This window comes from Sphaeramia orbicularis, chromosome 16 (genome assembly GCF_902148855.1).
Source record: "Sphaeramia orbicularis chromosome 16, fSphaOr1.1, whole genome shotgun sequence".
Classification (NCBI taxonomy): Eukaryota; Metazoa; Chordata; class Actinopteri; order Kurtiformes; family Apogonidae; genus Sphaeramia; species Sphaeramia orbicularis.
Genome location: NC_043972.1, coordinates 20,981,086 through 21,006,113, shown reverse-complemented (window position 1 = coordinate 21,006,113; position 25,028 = coordinate 20,981,086). Strand labels below are relative to the sequence as shown.

At 38.2% G+C, this 25,028-nt stretch overlaps 1 protein-coding gene across 1 annotated transcript in view; it reads left to right on the top strand.

Moving 5' to 3' along the window:
- Positions 1-4,808: 4,808 nt before the first annotated feature.
- The window catches only part of LOC115435949 (neural-cadherin), a 241,626-nt gene continuing 221,406 nt past the window's right edge, over positions 4,809-25,028 (top strand). The window contains 1 exon segment of the mRNA XM_030158588.1: positions 4,809-6,195. Within this exon segment, the coding sequence (XP_030014448.1) occupies positions 5,214-6,195 (982 nt within the window). The 5' untranslated portion in view covers positions 4,809-5,213.

Genomic DNA, 25,028 nt, shown 5'->3' with positions numbered 1-25,028 from the left:
GCCCAATAATAAAAGAGAAATTTAGACATATTTCCCTCCAGGATGTACCTAATGATGACTTCAGATAAATGCAAAAAAAAATTATACTCTTGCTCTGAGCCATCCCAAAATTAATGAATTTTTAATAAAATATTGGGGCCAAAAATAGGACCAAAATTGGGACATGAAAAGCTACCTAAGTGTAAGTGCATTTGATCTGGAAAACATGGATTGAAATAGTCTTATACAGTGTAGTGGTGTAAATAAAGACGCTGTGTTAAATTTGTCGATCCTGGTGGTTCTTCTAATCCAGACATGCAGGTTTTTCATGAATCTCAGTCTCATTCCAGATTTTGGGTGTAACCCATCGTTTCCACTGGTGTTACATGCAGAACCTGCCCATTTAAACACAAATAAATTGTGAGTGATTTTGGAACAGTGGTCATTTTTGTGAAACACTCTGCCTTGCATAATTAGTTCGATTCCCAAAATGTACCTGTGGGAGACTTAAAAGATATTTTTAAAAAATAGTAGTGTGCATAATTTTTGTATCCTTTTTACCGTGTTACACATGGACTTTTGTAAACAAAATAATAATAATAATATAAAAAAACATATATATGTTTTATCTGAAAAATAGTTTCTCTTTTGTCTCCATAAATATTTATTTTTAAAATAGACCCAAAGTGCTTCCAAATTTGCTTCATAACATTAGTCTACATCTGGTTTGGATTTTTAGCCCCCATGTCCTGTTTTTAGGGACCAGTTTCATAGAAGCACCCATTTGTCATTTAAACATTTCCATCATAGATGTAAAGTAAAACGAAATGACAATGCATTGATTTCTAACAAAAACCCAAAACACATAGCTAAATCATTTATAGACAGCATTAAATAGTCTGTATAAAAATATATTAAAAATCCATAAATAAATAATACACATACTAAAATCTGTGATAAAAGTATAAAAAAAAGGTTCTAATCCGATGTTAAAAAGTATTGCACTGAATATGGCCCAACTCAATCAATATTGAACAGTGTGGTTGGGATCCCTCCATATATTGCACAGTTTATCGCTGACACTTGGTTGTGTGTTTATCAGTCTGACAGCAGTTGGTAAAAACTGTTCCAGAATCTCACTGTCTTGCATGTGAGACTTAATGTTCCTTAAGTAAAGACAGCAAACAAAGTGATGTTTCTGCCTCTACAGTGCAGAGCAGAATTAAATGACTGCGGAATCTGGATGTATTTCAGTGTGTAAAGGACAGGAGTTCATGTCTAAGCTGAACACCATGGTCTCTGATTCCACAGACGACATTACATTAAGAACCGTCATTCATCTAGAGCTCAGAGAACCACATGGACCTGGATTACTGTGGAGAACCACTTTCAAGCTCTACAACAAGGAGTTACCGAGACTAATACCAGTCTTTACTGAGCCCAAAGGAAGTCTTATGTGAACTTGAGCGTCGTAGACTTCCCTGGACTCTGAGGCGTCTGGGATGGACCATCACTCAGCAGAAACAGACCAGTCCTGGTCCTTTTTGAGACAAATGGACGCCAAGTGTTGTAGACCAGTGATGAAAAAGACCATCCAGACCGTCACCAGCACCACGAAGAAGGCAGGGTCTGTCATGGTCTCAGGTCAAAGGTCATTGTCACCTCTGTGATGCACCATTAATACTAAAAAAGGACTTTGAAATTTTGGAATAACACATGGTGCCTTCAAGATGACAACTTTTCAATGCATGGTTTAAAAAAAAAACAAATAATAAACTGCATTGTGCACACATTACAAAGGTCTGGCTGAGGAAGAGGAGGGTACAGGTCATGAACTGGCCTGATGAAGCCTGAACTTGACCCCAATGAAGAATGTGTTGAGCATCATGAAACAAAATGAAACGTTGGATACTTGAAGTACTGTTGCACATTGAGACTCCTTTGCTGGAAGAATGACACAAAGACTACATTCACACTGAGGGTCTGAATGCTCAGTTCTGATTGGTTTGTGTATTTGATCACATTATGTTTCACATGTGACTGACATCAGACTCACTTGTGAATAGTCTATGGCTGTAGCAACCGATAACATAATCATTTTGACCAAGAATGTGATATATTATTAGCTGGTGATTGAATTATTGGCTTAGCATTTTAAAAAACTCAATGAAAATGTAACAACTGCAGCCGATAATGTACTAATACATAAATACAACTGCATTTCTTGAAATAATAGATTGTTTAGGCAGTTTTTTGGTAATTTGCTCATCAAAAATAGGCATAGTTTTTGTAGGATATGTACTATACAGCACTCCATCTCCTTAATTATATCTCAACATTTTACAATATTACAGGCAATTATTAGGTTATTGGTTGCTGTATCCTGTTGAGACCCAGGACAGTAAATGTTCTGTCTTTTTTTTTTTTACATTAAATAATTGTCTTGATTGGAAAAAGCATAATGCAACAGTTAATCAGATACAATTTTTATTTTACTTTTTATGGAATGTCCTTTGCAGAGGACAGGATCTTTTTTCTAAGTAAAGCTGTGAAACTCTTGTCCCCTACAGAGGACAAAAATGCATTGCTGGGTCTCAGGAGAATATGGTCATGTGACTAGACCTGCACAGAAGGACACATGCCATCAAATGCAGCACAGTGTTTATGGAAGTAAACGTGGATTTTGCCAGGTCCTACCGCATCCAGCGCAGAATTGTGAAATCTGTCGAATTTCAGTGATGTACAAGTTATGACAGTTCAGTCTGAAGTCACATCGGAAAACATCAGATATGTATCCAGTTCTGGACCACATATGGAAGTGAAATGGGTGTGATTTGGGAAAAAAATCTGATTTGTGCTGTTCAGACTGTCATAAATCACATCTAGGCTAAAAAAAGTCAGAATTGGGCCATTTTTCTTTGCTGCAGTGTGAATGAAACCTGACTTAAAGCTGAAACACATCATCACTTGGTGTCTTGAGAACAGAAACAGAAACATTACAAAGGGCTAAAAGCTTCTTCTTGAATGTGTTGAATACAGTCAACAAGACAGAGCATGTCTTCAGTGAAATACAAGTGTTTTCTTCTCTTATTTGGGGTTGTATATAAATGTGCCACAGTGTGTGTAGTGGATGTCAAAGGTTAACGGTTCCATTCAGAGGAAACAATGGAGCGAGGCAGTGAAAGTGTTTGACTGATCCCAGGTGTCGCAGTGTATTGATGTGATATTGTTTTATTGTTTCCACTGTGATTAGTGATGGAACACATTGTCTGAGCTGTTCTATATCAAACCTATCACTTATGAGACCTCCAGGTGTTTTTGGGTAAAAGGATGAAATGTTTTTCATCTAAAACATCTATTTAAGGCAAAAAAAGAGTCAAATTTACACTTCTGTATTTTATATGGGTTTATATTTGGGTGCTTCTATGAAACTGGTCCCTAAAAACAGGACATGCGGGCTAAAAATTCAAACCAGATATAGACTAATGTTATGAAGCAAGTTTGGAAGCACTTTGGGTCTATTTTAAAAAAATGAATATTTACTGAGATAAAAGAGAAACTATTTTTCAGATAAAACACATTTTTATATTTTTAAACTATTTTTTATACAAAAATCTGCGTGTAACGTGGTAAAAAGGACACAAAAATTACGTGCTATTTTTTCAATGTCTTTTTATTCTCTCACAGGTACATTTTGGGAATTGAACTAATTATACAAGGGAGAGTGTTTTACAAAAATGACAGCTGTTGCAAAATCACTTGTGATTTATTTGTGTTTAAATGGGCAGGTTCTGCATATAACGCAAGTGGACATGATGGGTTACACACTAAACCTGGAATGAGACTGAGATTCATGAAAAACCCACGTCTGGATTAAAAAAACCACTAGGATCGACACACAGTATCTTTATTTATAGCAGTATATAAGACCATTTCAAGCCATATTTTCCAGACAAAATGCACTGACACCTGGGGGGAAATGTGTCTAAATTTCTCTTTTATTATTGGGTCTAAAAAGGTGGCAAAGAACCAGATACCAAAATGTACCCAGTTTCATACAAGCACCAATTTAGCACATGTGTAGTAGATTGATGGAAAACAATTAGATATATACAGTGTTGATTGATATTGACATATACATATACATGTGCTGTATTAACACAGATATGTGTGTGGTATTCTAATAAAGGGATGGGATTAAATAAGTGTTTACTTTTTCCCACTCCTTTTTTCATTTGTAAATAACACTACAATAATATTAATCATTTCTTTTTATAACGGTATAAATTTATTTTGTAGTTGTCTTTTGTTGTTTATTTGCTTTGGGCATTTCCTTTTGTTTGTGAACTCATTCATTCATTCTCTGTGACATTAAGTTTTTTATTTATTTATTTTATGTTTTTGGATTAACACATCATCTTGGGTTTTAGGAGAAAGTGATGACATTCGAACACTCACAATCATTAATTTCATTTCTGGATCAAACTAAAATGTGTGTAATACTAATATTAAGGTCATTATTTAACATCGTTTTTAGTTGTTTAACATGTTCTATTTATTCATAAACATAAATAATACTTTCTTCAGTGTTCACTTGTGTCATTGATCAGACTTCTCATGTTTGTTTGTGTTTTTATTTTCCCATAAATCCTCTCTCTCTTTCTCTCTGTCTTCGCTGACTCAGCCTGTCAGAGGGCGTGTCCTGTGGCCTGTCAGTCAGCCTGGCTCGTGCTCTCTGATTGGCCCGTGTCCTCCGGGATGGGCGGGTGCTGCCGGGGCCACATGGAGCCTGCTGTTGGGCTGTTAGTTCCAGTCAGTCTGATCATCCTCTGCTGGAGAAGGAGGAGGCACTCCGGACGCTCTGGAGTAACTTCAGCATCAGCATCATCTGCTGCGACGAAACTGTAAAACACACACACACTCACACTCAGAGCTTCTGTTTTATACCTTTACTTCTGCCAAAAGTTGTGTATTTTTTTAACCAGGAGCAACAAAGAAGAGGGACTTTGGAGGTGTTTGAACTGAGTTACTGATCACCTGGAAACATCAGCTCCTTGTTTCTGATATTTTCCAGACTGGACTCGTACTATCTGGAATTTGGGGATTTTTGGTTTCTTTTGTTTTTCTGCGTCAGGAAACTTTGACGCATCTAAACACTGTTACATTGGATCCTGGTTGGACCGGATCCGCTCGGACGCTGCGCAGTCTCCCCCTGAACCGGATTTGATGGAAACATGACCAAAGCTGCACCCGGACCGGTTCCCCCGCGCTGCATCCACCTCCACCTGCACCTCCACCTGCTCCTGCCGCTGCTGCTCCTCCATGCGTTACCGGTGCGTCTCTCAGCCCAGTCCGGGCATCCTGTGCGCCACTTCGGGCACATCTTGGAGAACTCCCCGGCCGGGACGCCTGTGAGCGGGGTGATGCTGCCGCTCGGAGCCGGCGCAGGATGCACCGGGGCGGACCTCAACGCCAGTTTGAAGGGGGATTACGCGTCAGATTTTCGGCTTGTGCACCACCGCGGACACCGGGACCACCGGGGCCATCTGGGTTTGGTCTCGGTCAGACCTCTGGACCGGGAGTTTATAGCCATGTACGAGCTGACGGTGGACGGGTGTCTGAGGAGACCGGCCCTGGTCCAGGTCGAGGTGTCAGACCGGAACGACAACATCCCCCGGTTCACGAGCGGGAACCAGACCGTGGAAGTGGACGAGTTGACGCCGATCGGGACCGAGCTGGCCCGCTTTGACGCAAAGGACGGCGACGCGGACCGAAACGGACGCGTCACCTTTTACGCATCGCCGGAGTCTCACTACCTGCACGTGGTCCCCCTAACCGGACAGGTGAGGCTCGTGCGGTCCCTTCTGGGGGTCAGCCAGGTGAGCGCGCGCCTGTACGTGAAGGACGGCGGAGACGTGGCTCTGATCGGGGAGCCGGTGTCCCTGCGCGTCAACGTGCTCCGGTCCGGGAGAGCCGCGAGACGGAAGCCACGCGCCCTGTCCGAGGAGCTCACATACACCGTGAGCGTCCCGGATCACTTCAGGGTCGGGGATCTGGTGTTCACGGTACCGGATCAGAGGTTCGAGAAGCGCTGGTTTGAAGTGATCTCGGAGGCGGACGCACCGGTCCAGATCGAGCGGGATTCGGGGCGTCTGTACCTGGCGCGCAGCCTGAGGGAGCCGGCGGAGGTGGTGGTGAAGATCCAGAACCTCCGAGGTAAGACCGAGTTATTTGTTTATTCATTTTTTTGTTGTTGTTGTGACAGTTTGTTTTTGTGCGTAAAAGAGGCGCAAAAGTTAACCTGCAGAGTCAGGATGAGCAGGTGGTGCGTTGACGGGCTGTTGGATTTATTGATTAAGGTTTTATTCTGTTTCCTTCTGGTTTAGTTTTAGAAGTGCTTTCCACGAATTCAACAGAGATGTTTTTTTTTTCCATCTTCAGATTAGGTATCAACTATATTTTATGGGTAGCATAAAATATTTATGACTTCATACCTTTAGTTGAACTTATCATGAGTATAAAACCTTTTCTGTGTGGTTACAACTATACATTCTGTATTGATAGTTACTTGTTTGATGTACACAAAAATGGTGAAAAATATTAATCAAATCCCAAAACAGTCCCTCACATGTCTTCCTTGGTTCTACAAACTACAGATATTGAGTTTGCCCTTCACATATGAGGAAATAAACCCAGAAACATTCATATTTAAGGGATGTTTTTTTTACCTTGGAAATACTCAAAATGATCACTTATTATAGCAACTCTGAAGGTAATTCCATTGTTTTCAGAAAGCAATGTTTTCATTTTTTTCTTCTTCAAATTAGGTATCAACTATATTTTATGGGTAGCATGAAATATTTCTGACTTCATACCTTTAGTTGAACTTGTCATGAATAAAAACCTTTTCTGTGTGGTTACAACTATACTTTCTGTATTGATAGTTACTTGTTTGATGTAAATAAAAATGGTGAAAAATGTTAATCAAATCCCAAAACAGTCCCTCACATGTCTTCTTTGGTTCTACAAACTACAGATATGGAGTTTTTGTCTCACATATGAGGAAATAAACCCAGAAACATTAATATTTAAGGGATTTTTACCTTGGAAATACTCAAAATGATCACTTATTATAGCAACTCTGAAGGTAATTCCATTGTTTTTAGAAACAACTTATGCTAATGCTCCCAAATGTAATATGTGTAGTCTTTACATTAGGAATCAGGCTGTTTTAAGGCTGAATGGAATAGTTTTAGGAATGATAAACTTTCTTTCCATAAATTTCAAACATTATCCAAACACATGACATAGACTATCACTGTAACACTGCAGATGTTACATGTCAGTGTGGAGAGAAAAGACGTTATATCCGATTCCCCTGAGGTGTGTCATCCCCCTTTGTGTGACTAACTGAAAAATGATCAGACGTCAGCGTGTGCTCCTGAAATCAACCGACCGTTTTTGTAGTGTGTGTGTGTGTTTGTGTGTGTGTGTGTGTGTGTATGTGTGTGTTATTTCTCTGCTGTTTGTCAATAAGACTTTTTTTTGAGTAGGATTTCTTGGAGGTAGAGCAGCTTCTGCAAAGGCTTGTTTTACAGTTATAAGTGAGGAGTGGTTTTGGTTTGGAGGCACTGTTCAGAAAACAGTGGTTTGGTCTGTAAATTCCCTCAGGAGTTGTTTGGATTCGTGTTGACTTCACACTTTCTAATAGTTTTGTAGTTTTTTTTTTTTCTTAAAGCCTGCAGCTGCAACTTTCATTTTACTGCAGATTTTCCCTTTAAGGACTCAGAGCTGTTCATTCATCGAGGTGTGTGTTGGCTCGTTTCCAGCAGAGTCTGAATCGACCTCAACCGTCAGCGGCTACTTTCCACTCTTTTCTTCATTCCTCACAAACCTCTTCACTTAACCACCGACTGTGTGTACTTGAGTATTTCTAGAATTTGCTGTAGCTTTAAACTCCTACTCCTCTACATCTCAAAGACAAACGTCTTTCCTCCACTGCATTTGTCTGATGGCTTTTGTTCCTTTGACAGTTTTTCATCTCTTCCTGTTCACATATCTCCAAATGTTTGCATGTTTGTGCTAAACTGAAGCATGAAGGGTTTCCTTCAAATAAACTCTTTAAAACCGTCTTGGAAACTTGTAAAATGCATCATCAGAAAGGTATACTATATAGGTTAATTATAGGTTCTCACAGGCCAGAGATGGTAAAACATATGATGATATTATAGAATATGATGCATAACAAGGATCAGGGTTTTCAGAGGGTTTAGGTGCTGTTTAAATCATTTGGAATTATTCAAAGTAAGTTATTTTCATTATCATTAATATGGGTGTGTATTGGCAAGAATTTGGTGATACGATTCAAATCACAAGACTAGGTTCACAATACGATATATCACGATATATCATCATACTGTTAAAAAGGCAATTTTTTTTTTATTGGTTTTGTTTCTTTTTTTTTTTTAAGATTATTTTCTGGAAAAATTGAATTACACCAGAAATATGCACAAATACTAAACCCATTTTTATTCGATCAGAACAGGATATCATAAAATTTTCCTGTGTTAAAACTTAAATCATATTTTACAGACATTACAGTTTAAGATCCTGTTCAAATGTTCATATTCTATTAGTTCATAACATTATTTTTGTGCAATCCCAACAAAGGAACTAACATTATTTAATAAAAGTGTGTTAAATAATAATGAATACAATCTAAACAAAAAAGAAAAAAAAAAAAAAAAACTAAAATGAACCTCCACAGTATCTGCATTTGAATGAATACCTAAAAATATTGATACAGTACTTTTTAATATTGATACAGTATTGTGAAGTGAAATATCGCGATATATTGCAGAACCGATATTTTCTTACACCCCTAATCATTAGTAGTAAAACAAAGCTTACAAAACACTTACAGTCAAAAGTCTGTTCATTTAATTCATTGGAAGACAGTGGCATTGAACTTCCCATAAGAAGATCTGACAATGTTTTGGAGCTTTACTGTGCCAGCATTATAATTTTCATCATGTCTGCACAGTAAAGTGAAAAAGCCATAAACAAACACATGCCCTCCACATTAATTTTGCAGTAAATTGCTTCAGGGGATGCCCCACAATGACACAGGTTCTGCACTTAAACCTTACAATAGTAGGACAAACACTAACCGTCTATAAGACAGTGTTACCTGGTCCATAGGGGGCGATGTGTGAGAAGAACAAGGAGGAATTCATTCATTCATTCATTTTCTGAACTCGCTTCATCCTCACTAGGGTCACGGGGGTCGCTGGAGCCTATCCCAGGTGGGGTAAACCCTGGACATGTCACCAGTTCATCACAGGGCTGACATATAAAGATAAACATCACTCTCACATTCACACCTATGGGCAATTTAGATTAACCGATTAACCTATCAGTGCATGTCTTTGGATGGTGGGAGGAGCCAGAGTACCAGACAGAACCCACGCAGACACGGAGAGAACATGCAAACTCCACACAGAAAGGTCCCACCCCCATCGACTGGTGTTGGAATCGAACCCAGGACCTTAACAAGAAGGAATATTACACATAAATAGATTAATTATGCTAAAAATATCTCTGAAATATGTAAAACTTTGCTAATATTACTATGATTTAATTACATTATTAAGAATTTCTTTGCAAATGACAAGAATGGACAGCTCAGGTTGGATGTTTGATATGTGCAGAGGAGGGATAGTGGATACATCAGTAGAAGGATGATGATGATGGAGCTACCAGAGGAAGAACAAAGAGCAGATTTATGGATGTTAGACAGAAGCAGCTCAAAGTAGTCGTATTTGTAGTAAGATTATGATTTAATACTGCCGTTACATTTATCAGAGCTGTTTTCAACCGTATTTACTTTCAGTGTGAATATGTTCACTTCCTGGTTGTGGGGCATCAGCTAAATGAGTGTATATGGATCCTAAAACTGATCATGTGATCTGAAGCTGCCCTCTGATTGGAGGATTAAAGAACTGGCTCGTTCACTGGTTTGCTGAGTCGTCTTGACTCAAATACTCAATACTTTCAGGGGCAGAATGAACATTAATGAAACCTTTAATTTGCTGCAAATGTCATGGATGCATACTCCATGTCTGATAGATATGGATAGTTTTGGGTTTGATCCTTCTGAGTAACATTAACTTTAACATTTCGTTGTTTAGCATCAGCCACCACTGATAAAAAGTCATTAATCAATCAAACTTTAAACACAAACAGCAGTAAAGTGTACATACACATGAAGTAAATCAATCAAAAGCATCAGATATACCAGTAAAACCTGAACAGGGACCATGTTACTGTGACGTCTCATACTTTATCTCCATTGTGCTGATAATACATCCTGCTGGTAAATGATCTGAGTGGTTCTTCCACTGTGGGAGTCTTTACAGGGATGGAGAGACTGTGTGTTGTAGAGCGTTTAAAGGACAAACAGACTGACGGCCATAGAGGTGAATGGAGAAAACACATACACACTGCCGCCTCACGGATTATTAATATTCCACTGGTGTTAATTTTTCTGGCAGGTAGAAAGAAAAGCTTTCAGAAACAGTTGAGCAAAGTGCAGCTCTGCTTCACTCTGCTGCTTTAATAAATGGAGATGACTCAGTCCTGCTTTTTCACATCTGATACCACAAAGTTCTGTATCAGTAAATGCAGATATTTACTGATCTGACACTAAAAAAGAAAAAAAAAAAGCATTTAGAACAATATTGGTCTTCAAAACCCTCACTTCACAAAGTTTTACACTATAAAAAGTAAACAACTGACCAAAAATTTAAGTTCTCTGTTGACATTATTATTATTATTATTATTATTATTATTATTATTATTATTATGGTCCTAAGCGATGTGCAAGATTTGTTGTAATACTCCACACTTTGCTCTTACACATATTTGGTACTTTTTTTTTTATCAGTTTCTACTGAGGGTTACCATAAACATTTCCATATTTATGTATTTTTTAAAAAATACTTTTTCTATTTCTTACTTAATTAGTCTTTTAACATTACTATCCATATGCTAACACTGCAAATTTCCCCATCATGGAACTAATAAAAGAATATCTTACTATATCATCATACCATAAATAAAAAGTATGTAAAAGTAGATTATTGTACATGTTTCTCACACTGATTAGATTTACTCCTCGGGAGTTGAAATTTGGTGTAAAATAATAACAGCCATTTTTTGATACTTAATATTATCTAATTTTTTTTTTCTTACCTGGGAGACACATTCATAATTAATATGTTGCAAGAAATAAACAGGTTGCATTTTGACTTTTGTTGTGCCAAATGACCTCCAGAATAATAATGAATATTCACTATTTTGCAATTTTTGGCATTTTTCATGACTTTAATAAACCAAAACCTTGACTAATTTAATTATTTTGATATATGGCAGCTTAGCGGTTAACATTTGGTATTCAGCTCTCATTTTGATAGTGTCATTATTTCTGGTAATCTGTGATTGTATTATACTATTTACACCATTAATGCTGATACTGAACACTGGATAGACACATCAGAGGAATAATGCACTTTGTTATTCACATTAAAAAGTTTGTCCTCATTCACCTAAGCATTTATTTAAGCTTCTTTAAACAACTTATATGATCAACCAGTGTCAAAATCTAATTAAATCCACATAATGAATATATCTTCAAATAACAGTGGCTCCTGTGCAGGTCCTTGAGCTCTTTCGGTTTGTTTTCTGTCATAGCTGACACTAACTTAAGTTAAAAAAAATATGAATGGCGGTCCAGTTTGAATTGTCACCTTTCAATCATGATGATATTTGTCAGTATAAATACGAGATATTATGAGCCAAGAAAGTTGCAATTTTTGGCAAAGATGGTGAAGAAACATCCAGTTTTGTGATTGTTTTGTACGTTTTGTCGCACATACCAAAAAACACCAAAACAGCTGGTATAAAGAGGGAATGCACACACGTCACGTCCCCCCTGGGCCACCCCCCTCGAAGTCAGACTGAGTGGCAAAAACAAACTGGCTCAACATGATGGAGCATAGCAATAACTACAGCGAGACCGGGAAAAAAGTGGAATATAACATGAAATTAAAGACAGTTGGACTGGACATGGATCCATACAACTACCAAACAAGTGGTCTACGAACATTGATATGTGGCCGGAAATCACGTATCCTGACATTTATATGAACCTGATTTCAACATTGGGAAAATCCCCAATGCAAAGCCTGAAAGCATACAAAAGCCAAGGAGTTGTTGACATCCTCGTCATCGTTAATTAGAGGATTACAGCTGGTGAGTGCTTACAATTCAACATACTATTGTTTTCGAGGTTTTATGTCAGTGCAGACGTATTTTCTTGGCGGTGATTGCCAAGGTAAAGGCCCAGCAGTAGTGCTCACAGTTCACTACTGATTTACTGGAGTTGAACCCTTAGTATTGACCCAAGTGAGTGGATGATCTCCTGGTACTGTGGAGATTTAAGTAGAGTTAACATCAAATACTTGATACAGCACAGCTACAACAGCTTTGTGCTAGAGTACCCCCTTATTTGGAAAACTAGGTTAGCCTCAGTTTAAGCTAGTTTACAAATCATGTAGAGCACAAGGTTCAGAATCACACAACTGAAGACAAAAATGTTTCAGTTCTGAAATATAGAACTAAATGACAGATGCTAATATTAAGAGCTTTACTAAGAAGTAACGTTAGCCAAAATGATATGTAATTTAAGGTATGATTTTACGCAAGAATACAGCATAAATTAACGTTACCTGACATGAAATGACAACCACAAATCCAGGTTTCGTTGCCTGGATTCCAGTTATTTCTACGAATTGCAGCGATCCGTCTGCTTCTTCTGTCTTTGGCTTTAGGTCGCCGCTAAAACGATAGCTCCGAGTGCTTTTTAAACCTATTTGTGCGATCAATGGCACAACAGCTCTGCCCCATTTTTTAGATTGTTCTAAAGTTTTCGCAGTATTCAAGCCAAAGCTGCTACTCATCTCCCTCTTTCTGCCACTCAGTGGACTGAACCGCGGTGACTTCTGCTAACGGTGACGTCATGTGCATACCCTCTATTGGTATTTTTCACCTCGAACTTGGAGAGTGAGGTGAAAAAGTGTTCAAAGAGGTGAAAAGCACTCCAGTTTGGTCATGTTGAAGCTGCAGAGACATCTTCAGAGACTCTGAAATGGTTACAGTCATGTCATCTCCATGAATTTTGGGCTTTGTGTAAGAAATTCCTACTTTCTTGACTTGTAAAATGATCTTTTAAACTGACAAACATCGTATGTGTAAATGATGTGTTATACAAGCAGGATCTGAAAAATGCTTGCATCACCATTGATTGTGAATCTTTTTTTTTCTGAAATAACATTCCATGGGGCACAACTAGACCGTCCATGACTTCAACTCTCTATAGTGTCATTTACATCAGCAAAAAAGTTAAAAAAAAAAAAAAAAAGCCTATAGAATCTACTGTATAATATCTGTCATGGATGATTCACCACATGACCCGATCTGGATCAGGGTCAGATTTATTGGCGTGACCTTTGCAGACAGTTTAGACCTCCAGAACTGACCAATCAGAGGCCGGTATCTGCTCAGAGCTCATTCCCACAGATCAAAATCACAACCACAGCAGACGAAAGACAGGCCGCCTCAATCAGCTGGCCGGTTTACAGCACGCTTACGCCGTGTCGTCCAATCACACACACACACACACACACACACACACACACACACACACACACACACACACACACACACACACACACACAGAGTCAGCTTTAACACAAACAGTGCTTCCTGTCGGAGGTTGTGGCCTGTTTGGCTGGCTGTGTGCAGACCTGACTGAGCTCCAGGTGAGCAAACACAACTAATTTGTCCAAATAAACAGAAGAGATGCAGTTTGGACGCGCTGATTAGCCAAATCCGACCAGGACACCGAACCGCCACCACGGTCCAGATGTGAGGAGTTTAGGCCTTTGGTTAAACATTTACTTTGGGGGAGGGGACGGGGACGGGGACGGGGGTCGATCGTAACGGCATCTGGAGGTCGTTTCATCCTGTCAAACAGCTCAGAGCGGCTGGAAATATGCGACCACAAGACCTGATTTATGTATTTAAAGGAGCATCCTGTGTTTTTTTAAGATCATAAACCCTGTGTTTCCTCAGCTTCCATCACATTTCCTACTGAATGTGAGTGCGTACGATGTTTAAAGGAATCATAAATTAGTTTAACTTCAATTTCAGAATTGTCTCACAGAAAATGAACTAATGATATAAAACAAAACGCACTAGTTTTTAGTTAATCTTAAGTTTGAAGAATTAACAATATAAAAGTTTCACAGTGACTCTCTCTTTAAAAGACAGTTTTACAGTTAAATCATGACATTTGATGATTGATAAATGTTTTGTAAGTTGGACCAGTGAATATTCATGTGGTTAAACCCCCCAATGCTTTAATATGGAAGCTTTAGAGAATTTTGCTAAATGTATGTTATTGGAAATGACTGTCAAAAGGTGGTAGATGACTGGAAATTAAATAGACTAAACCTTTAACTCCTGCATATGTCATTAGAGGCAATTCTACAGAGGTGACTAAGGAAGTTCATCCCCAGCAAATATCAGTTTAGAAAAGGTCTAAAACTGGTTGTGATGGTTGTCATAAAATGTAGGATTTCTTTTTTGTTAATATCACTTGCATATTCAGATTCCAAATAGTATTCCCTCTGTGTTTTCTGTAAAACTGTGGAAAGGCAGAAGTAATATTTTAGTTTCATCAGAAAAGTATGGTGTTTTTTCCCTTATTCTATGTGCTTGGTTATATTCTGGTTATCTTGGGAGGTCTCTTGGGTGCAGAATGCCTTCAGAACAAATAAGATACCTGAAAACATCTTATTAAAATCAAACTGTGTTGAATTTTTATTACTTTTTTTGTTTTTGGATGACGTGTCAGAATTACATTAGAGTTTCTTTTGAACCAAAGCTAATGTTGGAGGAATTAATGGACACAATATTCATTTTTTTTTATTAGTGCAAATGATCTCTATCAGCATCAACATATCAGGATACATAACAAACGGAATAGGTTTACTTCCACTCACTCCCAAAATGTCAAATATGAAGGAAGTCTGACCACGCAAAATACCACAAATACTGTTAAAATGCAGCATAATTGTAGTGTTCAGACTGTGATCAGGCCATGGCCAAGGTTTGTTCAGGCTAAAATGACAAACGTTCCAACAATAACCACACCTTTGGTTTGAAGTAGTGTGTAAACAGTAAGTGTTTTAAGGCCTGGTTAAAATCTGCCATTTATTTCTTTTTCTATAGTGTGTACATTAGAAACAATAAAATAAGTTGTACCAAATGATAGGGCTGGGTATCATGGCCAATTTCCATAATCGATTTGATTTCGATTCATAAGGTTCTGAATTGATTAATCACGATTCAATTCGATTCGATTCAATATCGATTTGATTCAGTATTAATTGATTGATTCAGCGTAATTTAGTGATACCAAAGTACAATTTTGAGTTGTAACCTGATTATTTAAGTACCACAGTCATGCAACACATCAATACTGGTATCAATATTGATATTAGAAAGGAAACAGATATGACATTTCAGCAGTAAATTGCTGAATGTGCTCTTAAATAAGGAACGGCACAGAAACATTGCCATGTTTCTACAGTGGCTAAGAACGGACTTCGTTAACTTTATTCTGTTTTACGGCTGGAGTCTACTACTGGGGTGTGGGGGGGTGGGGGTGCGCTCCGTGATTGTTGGTCAGAGCGGAGCGGGGCTGGGGGGTGCACGCGCTCTGTGAATGTTGGTCGAGGGGGTTAGCATACGAGGGCTGTTCAATAAGTTCATGGCCTCACCCAGAAATACTGGTTGTTATAATACAGGATGTTACATTCTTTCGTGATGGGATAGTGATGCTTGAACATCGATGGACCAAGTGCATTGCTGTAAATGGAGATTATGTTGAAAAATAAAATATAAATTATCAGTCTGTGTTGTTCTGTTCTGGGTGAGGCCATGAACTTATTGAACGGCCCTCGTAGCTGTCGGACATTATCACTTTCCTCTTGCTCTAACTCCATACTCAGCCATAGGTGATAGTATGGATCCAAGTTTTTATTCCAAGGATGACCGGCTTCCGCGACTCGCCGGGTGGCTGCTTCCTTCACACTGCAGGTTTGAGTTTGAGGCCGGAGGACCTCCAGCGGAGGGGATTTCCCCACTGCGTCTTTTCGCGAGCGAGACCAAGTCTTCCCAAAGGGGTTCGCAAGATGGAGCCGCCCGCGGTTCCGCGTACTCCCGGTCCTGCTCTGAAAAATCGATCTCATCCACTATTAATCGATTACGCAAAATTAAAATGAGATCGATCTAAGATTGATTAAATCGATTTTTTTACCCAGCCCTACCAAATGATGAAGCCAAAGTCAGATTTTATAAAGAAATGTGTTTTAATCAAACATGCTTAAGGCTAAAGACCAAAGTTTTCAATTTGATCAGTTTCACTGTTGTTGGTGATTCTAATATGAGGGTAATTAGCTTAAGGTGTGATCACATGTTCCACTGTGAGCCAATCATACAGGTTCCTTGACGTCTGCAAATATTCCCCTAGTCTGTAATGGTCTTGTGAATCAGCATAGAGATCAATAATATGGTTTCAATGGTTTGGTGGTTTTAGATTTGTTTTTGATATGAATAAAACAAAATATGAAACTATGTGTGAGTTCGATTACATGACAGACTGTGGAGCTGCTGTAAATGAGCCTCAAACTGTCAGTCGTATCACAACATGACAGTTTTATTAAAGATAGATCTTAGCAGGTGGTGTTCTAACTAACCAGTCCATGGATAAGATGTTACAGATCATCACAGAGATCATCTCATTGTTCTGGAACTGACAGATTTCACTAAATAGTTGTTTATTCAGTGAACTGAGCCACTACTCCCATTAGGACCGGATCTGAACAGAATGGACTGTGGTGTCCCCTCAGAGACCCCAAGGCCATGACCTGGTTACACCCGGAGATTGAAATCTTGTGTGTTGAGTCAGAAAATTACTGTTTTAACTATAGTTAATTATTCACGATTATAGGGAGGATATTATAGAAAAGTATGACCAAGTGTTTTTGTTCCTAGGTTGATGCACTTATTCTACTTTCATACTGTGCATAAATAACATCTACTTATTACCTACATCATGTTCCATGTTCTATGTATGCACCAAACCACTCAACCCTGTTTACTTACATAAACAATACAATAAACTAGGGATGTCAAAATTAATGCGTTAGTGCAAAGTAATCCATCATCATGATTAATCTGATAAAAAAATTTAACTCAATTAACCCATCTGCAGCACACAATGACTCTGAACGTCTCTGCCAACGCATTTGGGGCAGTTTGTCCAAGCAGAGTAACTGTCGTGCATGAACAAACTGACAGTTGATCCGATGGTGACAAGCAGCAGAACTAACCCATAAAGATGGCAGACATTAAACAGCACGTTTTCCCTCTGGATGGAAATATGAGGACAAAAAAACCTAAGATGGAACAGCTGTTTCAAGTTGTTTCATTGAAACTGTTGAAGGGGTTTAATAAACACGTTAAGTGCATATATATTCCCTTCTTTCTTGAGTCTGTTAGCCTATGCAAAATGAAACGTGATTAATATTGATAAAAAATTAATGCTATGTAATTGTGATTAATCTAAATTAATCCACAGTAACCCTGTGATTAATCTGATTAAAAAATCAAATTGTTTGACAGCACTACAATAAACATGACATCTGTATTTTAAAATAATTTATTTACCAAGTCAACATCAACTCATTTTTCTGGAAAATTTACTGCAAATTCTGGAAAATTATTTCTCAAAAAATCTGGAACAAGGTTTATCAAACTAACCCAGTATGTGTTTGATCCACTACTGTTCAAAGGATTCAGATGCGTCTAAATGCTTTCAGCTAAACAACCTGAACTGAACATACACGTCCAAACTGCACAGTGACTCAGACACAACACGGCCCTTTTATTTCTTACTGTCTCATTAACTGTAATAAATGTGTTTATTTGCATATTTAAATGAGGAAATTGTTCCTGTTGGCTGCAATTAATGCGGCAGGCTGCCTGTACGATGACAAGTCTGTTCCTCATTAAAGAGCAGCTTCACTGTTAACCATTATTAACTGTTAGGCTACACACACACACACACACACACACACACACACACGCACACACACACACACACACACACACAACACTGTCCCGCTCTGTCAGCCTCTCCTACACATTCTCTAAGCCTGGCAGCCCTGAGGCACACACACACAAACACACACACACTGTTTCTCCCTCCTGTTTATTCTATTGTCTTTATTTCTGGATTTACCCCAAGGCCTGAAGCAAACCTGCCACCGCACCATGTGATGTGTGTGTCTGATGTGTGTGTGACTGTAGGACTGTGTGTCCTCGAGGCTGCTGAGCTTCATAGTGGATGTATGTGTGTGTTTGTCAGTGTCGCCTACATTGATCAAACTTGTTTCGATATGCATGTTTATTTGTTGGTATTTCGCAGTTTGTGTGTGTGTGTGAGTGTGTGTGTTGTTTGTGCGCAAAGCGCTGCAGGGTAAATTACTATGTCCACACAGTGAGGCTCCCCACAATGACCTTTTTAAAAGGCAGCAACACACACATAAATAATGGTCCATATTTATCAAATTTAGCTCCTTTGGATCACACAAATACTGCAGCTCTGTACATTCACATGACTAAAGGTATTCAGTGAACAAAGACAAGAAAGAAACCATTTTATGTACATTTTACAGTTGTCAGTTTTGTCAGAATCAAACCACTCACTGTATTTCATATATAGTAGTAAAACAGAAATGCTCATTTAATACACTACCAGGCAAAAGTTTGGACTCACCTGTTTTTTCTTTATTTTTATGACTATTTACATTGTAGATTCTCACTGAAGACATCAAAACTATGAATGAGCACATATGGAATTATGTAGTTAAAAAAGATGTGACAAAACTCAAAACATGTTTTATATTTTAGATTCTTCAAAATAGACACATTTTGCTTTTATTACTGCTTTGCGCATTCTTGGCATTCTCTCGATGAGCTTCATGAGGTAGTCACCTGAAATGTTTTCCAAAAGTCTGGAAGGAGTTCCAAATGATGCTGAGCACTTGTTGGCCATCTGTGGTCCATCGCATGTCATTTAAATGAGAAGGTGAGTCCAAACTTTTGCCTGGTAGTGTATATCGGTCTTTATTCTAACAGACACTGACTGTAGCCTTATCTGAATGGGACTAGTCTAACTGATGGACTTATAGTGGTTTGGAATTAACCCTCTCATATCTGTGCCTTCACACAAGATAAGACAAATCTGGTTTATACTCAAATGTACTGACATTATTCCTGGATTCTGCTGTAAAGGGCAGGTTCACCACTTACAGTTAACTGTTGAAAGACAGAAAACTGGACCTTCCTGTATCTGTCATGCATGTCATTTAGATTTTGTTCCTCTGAAACAGTTAAGTTTAGTTCTTCATTGAACATGAGTCTCCTGGATTTCCAAAACACTGTTAAAACTTTGATTTATCATCACTAGCGGACGTTCTATTATCCTCAACCAGGAAACAGGCTGAATAAATGTGCATGGGAGTAGGATTACAAATGACCTCCACTATTACCAACCAGCATTTTCGTCATTTGTTTCCCAGTTCAAAGATTCAGCAGATTTTATTTCATTTTAACAGCTCATATCCAAAACATTGTAGACCATTTAAGTCAAATAATGTTTTCATATTTACTTTTGTCAGTTATCAATATTGATCCAAGCTCCATCTGGAGACTTCACTACAATGACCAACAAGTTTAACCCTTTAAACCCTGAGCCTAAAACCGTCTGTGTGGACTCCTTTTTTTTTTATTATTTTGACAATAAAAAGGTTTGAAAATATGCTGTCAATAGTCGCTTTTCCATTGGACATCTGTGCAGAACTTTACCAATATTTAGTAAATGTTGAAAAAACAGAAGTGCACAATGTCAGTTTTTCCATTAAATCACAAATTTCATGATTTGTTAATTTATTATTGCGAGATGACATAAAAATTAATTCCATAAAAATGGCAGCAAACATAAATATCTGTTGTTTTGAGTCTAGAATGCTTGTTACCCCTCAATCCCGTACTAAATTAAAAAATGATTTGGTGATTTTGATTCCTGGTGTGTTCACACATACTGCGCCATGTTTCTTTTAAAACTCTTCTTCGCTTGTTGTAACATCCATCAACATCCTTTTTTTTGTTCACATGACTCTAGTTGCACAAAAAGGTCTTACTATTGTAGTTTTGCGTGATGTACCAATTTTGCTACGCCTGAAAAACCACCTCTTGCAAGCGCAAGAACTTCATTGAAAAACGAGAGTTTTGGCGAAATTGTCGTTTTTCCATTAGACACATTTTTACGCAAAACTCGTATTCGCACAATTTGAGGGTCAGGGAAAAGCGACTAATGAGTCCTTTTGCACAGTTTTCCAGAACACACAGCAGTCATTTACAATTTACTGCATGTTATAATACTGCTAGAACGGCTTGTTCTCCATCTTCTAGTACAGGCGTGAGTGAAATTACCATAATGACCCAATAAAGCCTATAAAGTGCATCATCTCAGGTTTCAGAAACTGTTGGATTTTTTTTTCCAGTTGCACAAACAGTGCCATCCAAACTGTATATGTGCAGGGTGTATCAGCGATGACACGTCAGGTTTTAAAGAGTTAACAAACAGGTCAGATGCTACAACCTCTGCTTGTGATATGTGTTTTATTTTTTACAGTAGATTTCTATTTATGTGCTTTTATGAGAGTTGCGACACACAGGACTGGTCAGATAAATCACAGACGGACAAACAGGAAAATTCTGTATAAAATCACACACAAGCAACAAATGTAAAGGCCACAATGTGATCAGCCATGAATGTATAGACAAACTGTTTACAACTGAAAATAAAAATACTTGTTCTGTGCGTTTTCAGGTTATAGGAAGGAGAGCGAGGTTAGCCGTTACTTTTCACACTTTATATTAATCAATTAAATCTCGAAATAACTGAATGTGTTGTGCAGCCTGAAGGTGGCGCCGTTATGTCTTTGGTGTTTATGTGTTTTCTACTCATCTGTCCTCGTTCACTCTTGACCACTCCATCACACTATCCTTGTTTTCCTATTGTCCAAATAGCTTATTGACAACCAATCAGCTGTAGCCTGAGGCAACACCGTGCACCGATCACCAAGTAGGACAAGGTCATCCAATCCAGACTGAACAATCAACGTGCAGCGAGTGGAACAACACGTACCACAGGACGTGTTACAGCACATACAGTATGGAGTTATAGATGGTGTGTTCACTGGTCTAACAGTGACTATTTCGATATGTAACGGCTTTTAGAGGATCCGCTGCTCATCTTTCATACATTACAGTTATTTCACAGTGAGGGGTCGACACAGCTTGTTTATTTCTGCCCTCAACCTGGATCAGTCTGAACTTTCACTCAAACACACACACATAGATGCGCCAGATATCAGATCTCGAAGCCTTCATCTGGGTTAATTAATGAGAGTCTGGAGCAGACATCAGAGGACACACACACACACACTCAGAGGCTTGATCTCCACTTTGCTCTACTCAGTATCACAGCAGATCATCAGTGTATTTGTTAAACTGACGACCACACACACTTTCCAGCTGTTTTTAACTTTCCTCTCACTCCCCTTTTCCATCCTTCAGCTCTGTTAGTGACCTTTGACCTGACCCTAGGCCTACAGTGAAGCTTCCAGCTGTAACAAATGTCAAACTACATGGACATTGTGGGTAAAAACAGCATTAGATCATTATTTTTACTGAGTATGTGCTGAGCTGAACCACATTCTTATGTATTTTTTATCTCTGAGCCACATGATCTTTGTGTATTTATCCCTAATCCAGATATATTAGCTGTAATGTTACTAACGTATTGAATCTTTCATTGTCGGAAAATGGCATGTGCAGTCAAGATGAATGAATTGAGGGATAAGATACTCCTGCAGCTCCAGAAATAGTCACTTCCACATACAGAAAAACAACATAGACAAAAAAATTTAAAAAAAAAAAAACCCAAAAAAACAGGAGCCCCACAGCCAACAGGTGATAAACTGTAGCTACACCCACTTCTTAACCCATAAAGACCCAAACATCCATTGACAACTAAAATCATTTACGGATCTAAAATATTTAATACCTGTTCATGCAATAATCCTGTCAATACATGTAAATAATTGGTGGAAAATACAATTTGTCATCTTTTCATGGTCATCAGATTTGACCCATTTGGACGTTCAGAGGCTCCATAGTTACCATGGAAACACAGTCATCTTCTACAACATTGATTCACCAGTAAAGCCCATGTTTGATAAATGACAGTGGATGGACACACTGGGTTTATGTTTATTTAATGATATCTTTTAATGAAAATGTCGCTTTTTCTTCAATTTTCTCTGTTTTTGATATAATATATAATATAATAACTTTAATCTGAGCTTTTATGGACATCTACATGATCAGTGAAATAAATATAGGGAAATACCTCATTTTCACTTGAAAATGCAAAATACAGAGGATAATATATAATAAACAGTGTCCAATCACTTAAGAAAGGTTAAAAAATAGAGAAAAAATTCATTTGAGAACTGCCACAAAAGTAGTTGGGTGGAGTCACTTGTTTTATGTTCAGTTAATGATAGATTTTAGTGAAAGTAATTTTTTCTTCAGTTTTCTCTGTTGAGATACGATAACCTTTGGATTTACTCCGAGTTTTCCCGAACATCTTAATTAAATACAGGAAAATACATGATACCTGGTGAAAATTGTAGAATGCAGTGGATAATATTTTAGTAAATGGTGATGAATCACTTATGAAAGGTTAGATAGCTTATAGAGAAAAAATCATTTGGGAACTGACACAAAAGTAGCACTGGGTCTTTATGGGTTAAATGCAATTTACAGTGATAAGTAATTGCTTGACAAAATAAATGGAACTGTAATGTTGAGCCTGTTTATATGACCATAAAAATCCAATAACTGGGAGTTGTCAGATAATTGTATTAATCAGATCTGATGCATTTACTTGCACTTTAGAAATACAGCAATTGAAAAACCTTGGCTTCAGTCCATTATCAGTTTTCTTTCAGAGTATGTAGTGACAGTTGACTCAGACTTCCTATTACTGTCTTCCGCTCACGTTTAACTGCATCATTTCTGTTTTCTACAAACTTTTTTTTTTTTTTTTTTACACAGGTGCAGATGTAAAAGAATGAAATAAATCAGATTAACGGGTATACATGCATGAAGACATTGGAATATCTGGGAGCAATCCTGGTGTGTTCATCCTATTTCTCCTAATCTGATAACTCCAGAAATTGGATAATGATCAGAGTTTCAGTGTGCATGTAAACAGGCTCAGTGTTTCCCTAATTTACCTGTGGGGTTTAGGATATCATCAACCCTTAACCCTTAACTTTTGCTCATAATGTTTTTATGCAATTAAAATTAACTGAAAAGATTAGATGACATCATAGCATGTTTTTCAACCTGTTAGTTGTTCTTATGACATTAACTAAAGAAAGTTAACACATATCACCATTGAGATCATAGTAATTTTGCTCATTCAATGCACAGGTTTACACCATCAGCCAATTAAATGTGGCTTCTTCACTAGATGAAAAAAAGTTAATATGCCTAAAAGAAACTTGTCTGACTTTGTACATAATATTTCAAAAGACTTTAAAAGATGTGGTGAGAGTAGAAAAAACTTAACTAAACTGAAATATTGCACTTGAAGTAATATTAAGAAAAAAAAACGCCAGCATACACTTTAGTTTTTGGATGCTGCAAATACTTTTCCACAATATTTCAGCTTGTGTTAACAAATGCTGCAGAGAAGCCAATTAGTGTTGAGTTCTTCGTAGTCCTCACGGAGCAGATGATGTCTGATTAAAAAAGTGGTTTTATATTTAGATTTATATCGTTTTACATTTATATTTGGACCAGTGCAGTAGCTTTTATGTAATTGTCAAAGTGGATGAAAGGGTTTTACTTGTAAGAAAAGGAGACTTTAGCTCTCATGAATAATGACAGGACTTGTTGGGGTGAAGCTCCAGTGTGTGAACATGGATTATATAACAGAAGCGAACAGAGACGTCTTTTCTGTCTGCTTTAGTCGAGCTGTTCTTCTCGCTGTCCTGAACGCACATGCTCTGATAATACAAAGTGACTTGGTCCTCCGCCTCCATCGCTCTCTGCTGAGGGATGAACCGAGGGGATGCAGACTTTACTTCTTCTTCACTAACCAAACAACAACCGCCATGTTTATTTCAGAAAAGAAAACCGACGCCCACATCCAATCAACCAACATGTGTAAATAAACAATGACCTCAGCTGTGTGTACGTTTGTGTTTACATGAACGTGTGAGATGTCACACATCTGTTTTCTGCATGTTCTCCACCCCACCCCCCCAACACATAAACACACACACCCACCCCCTCAGGCCTGTTTGACATCAATGTCTGTTCATGTGTGGTGACGTGTTATCGCTAATTGTCTGCATTCACACTGTCGCTGTTCTCTTACAGCTATGGATGGATGGATGGATGGATAGGTGGATGGATGGATGGATGGACAGATAGTCGGATGGATGTACATATTGACGTATGGAATGATGGATGGATAGTTGGATGAATGTACAGATGAATGGATGGACAGACGGATAGTTGGATGGATATATGGAATGATGTATGTATGTATGTATGTATGGATGGATGGATGGATGGATGGATAGTCGGATGGATGGATGGAATGATGTATGGAATGACGGATGGATGGATGGATAGTCGGGTGGGTGTACAGATGGATGGATGGATGGATGGATGGATGGATGGAATTAGAGCTAGGGCTCTGTCACAATAAC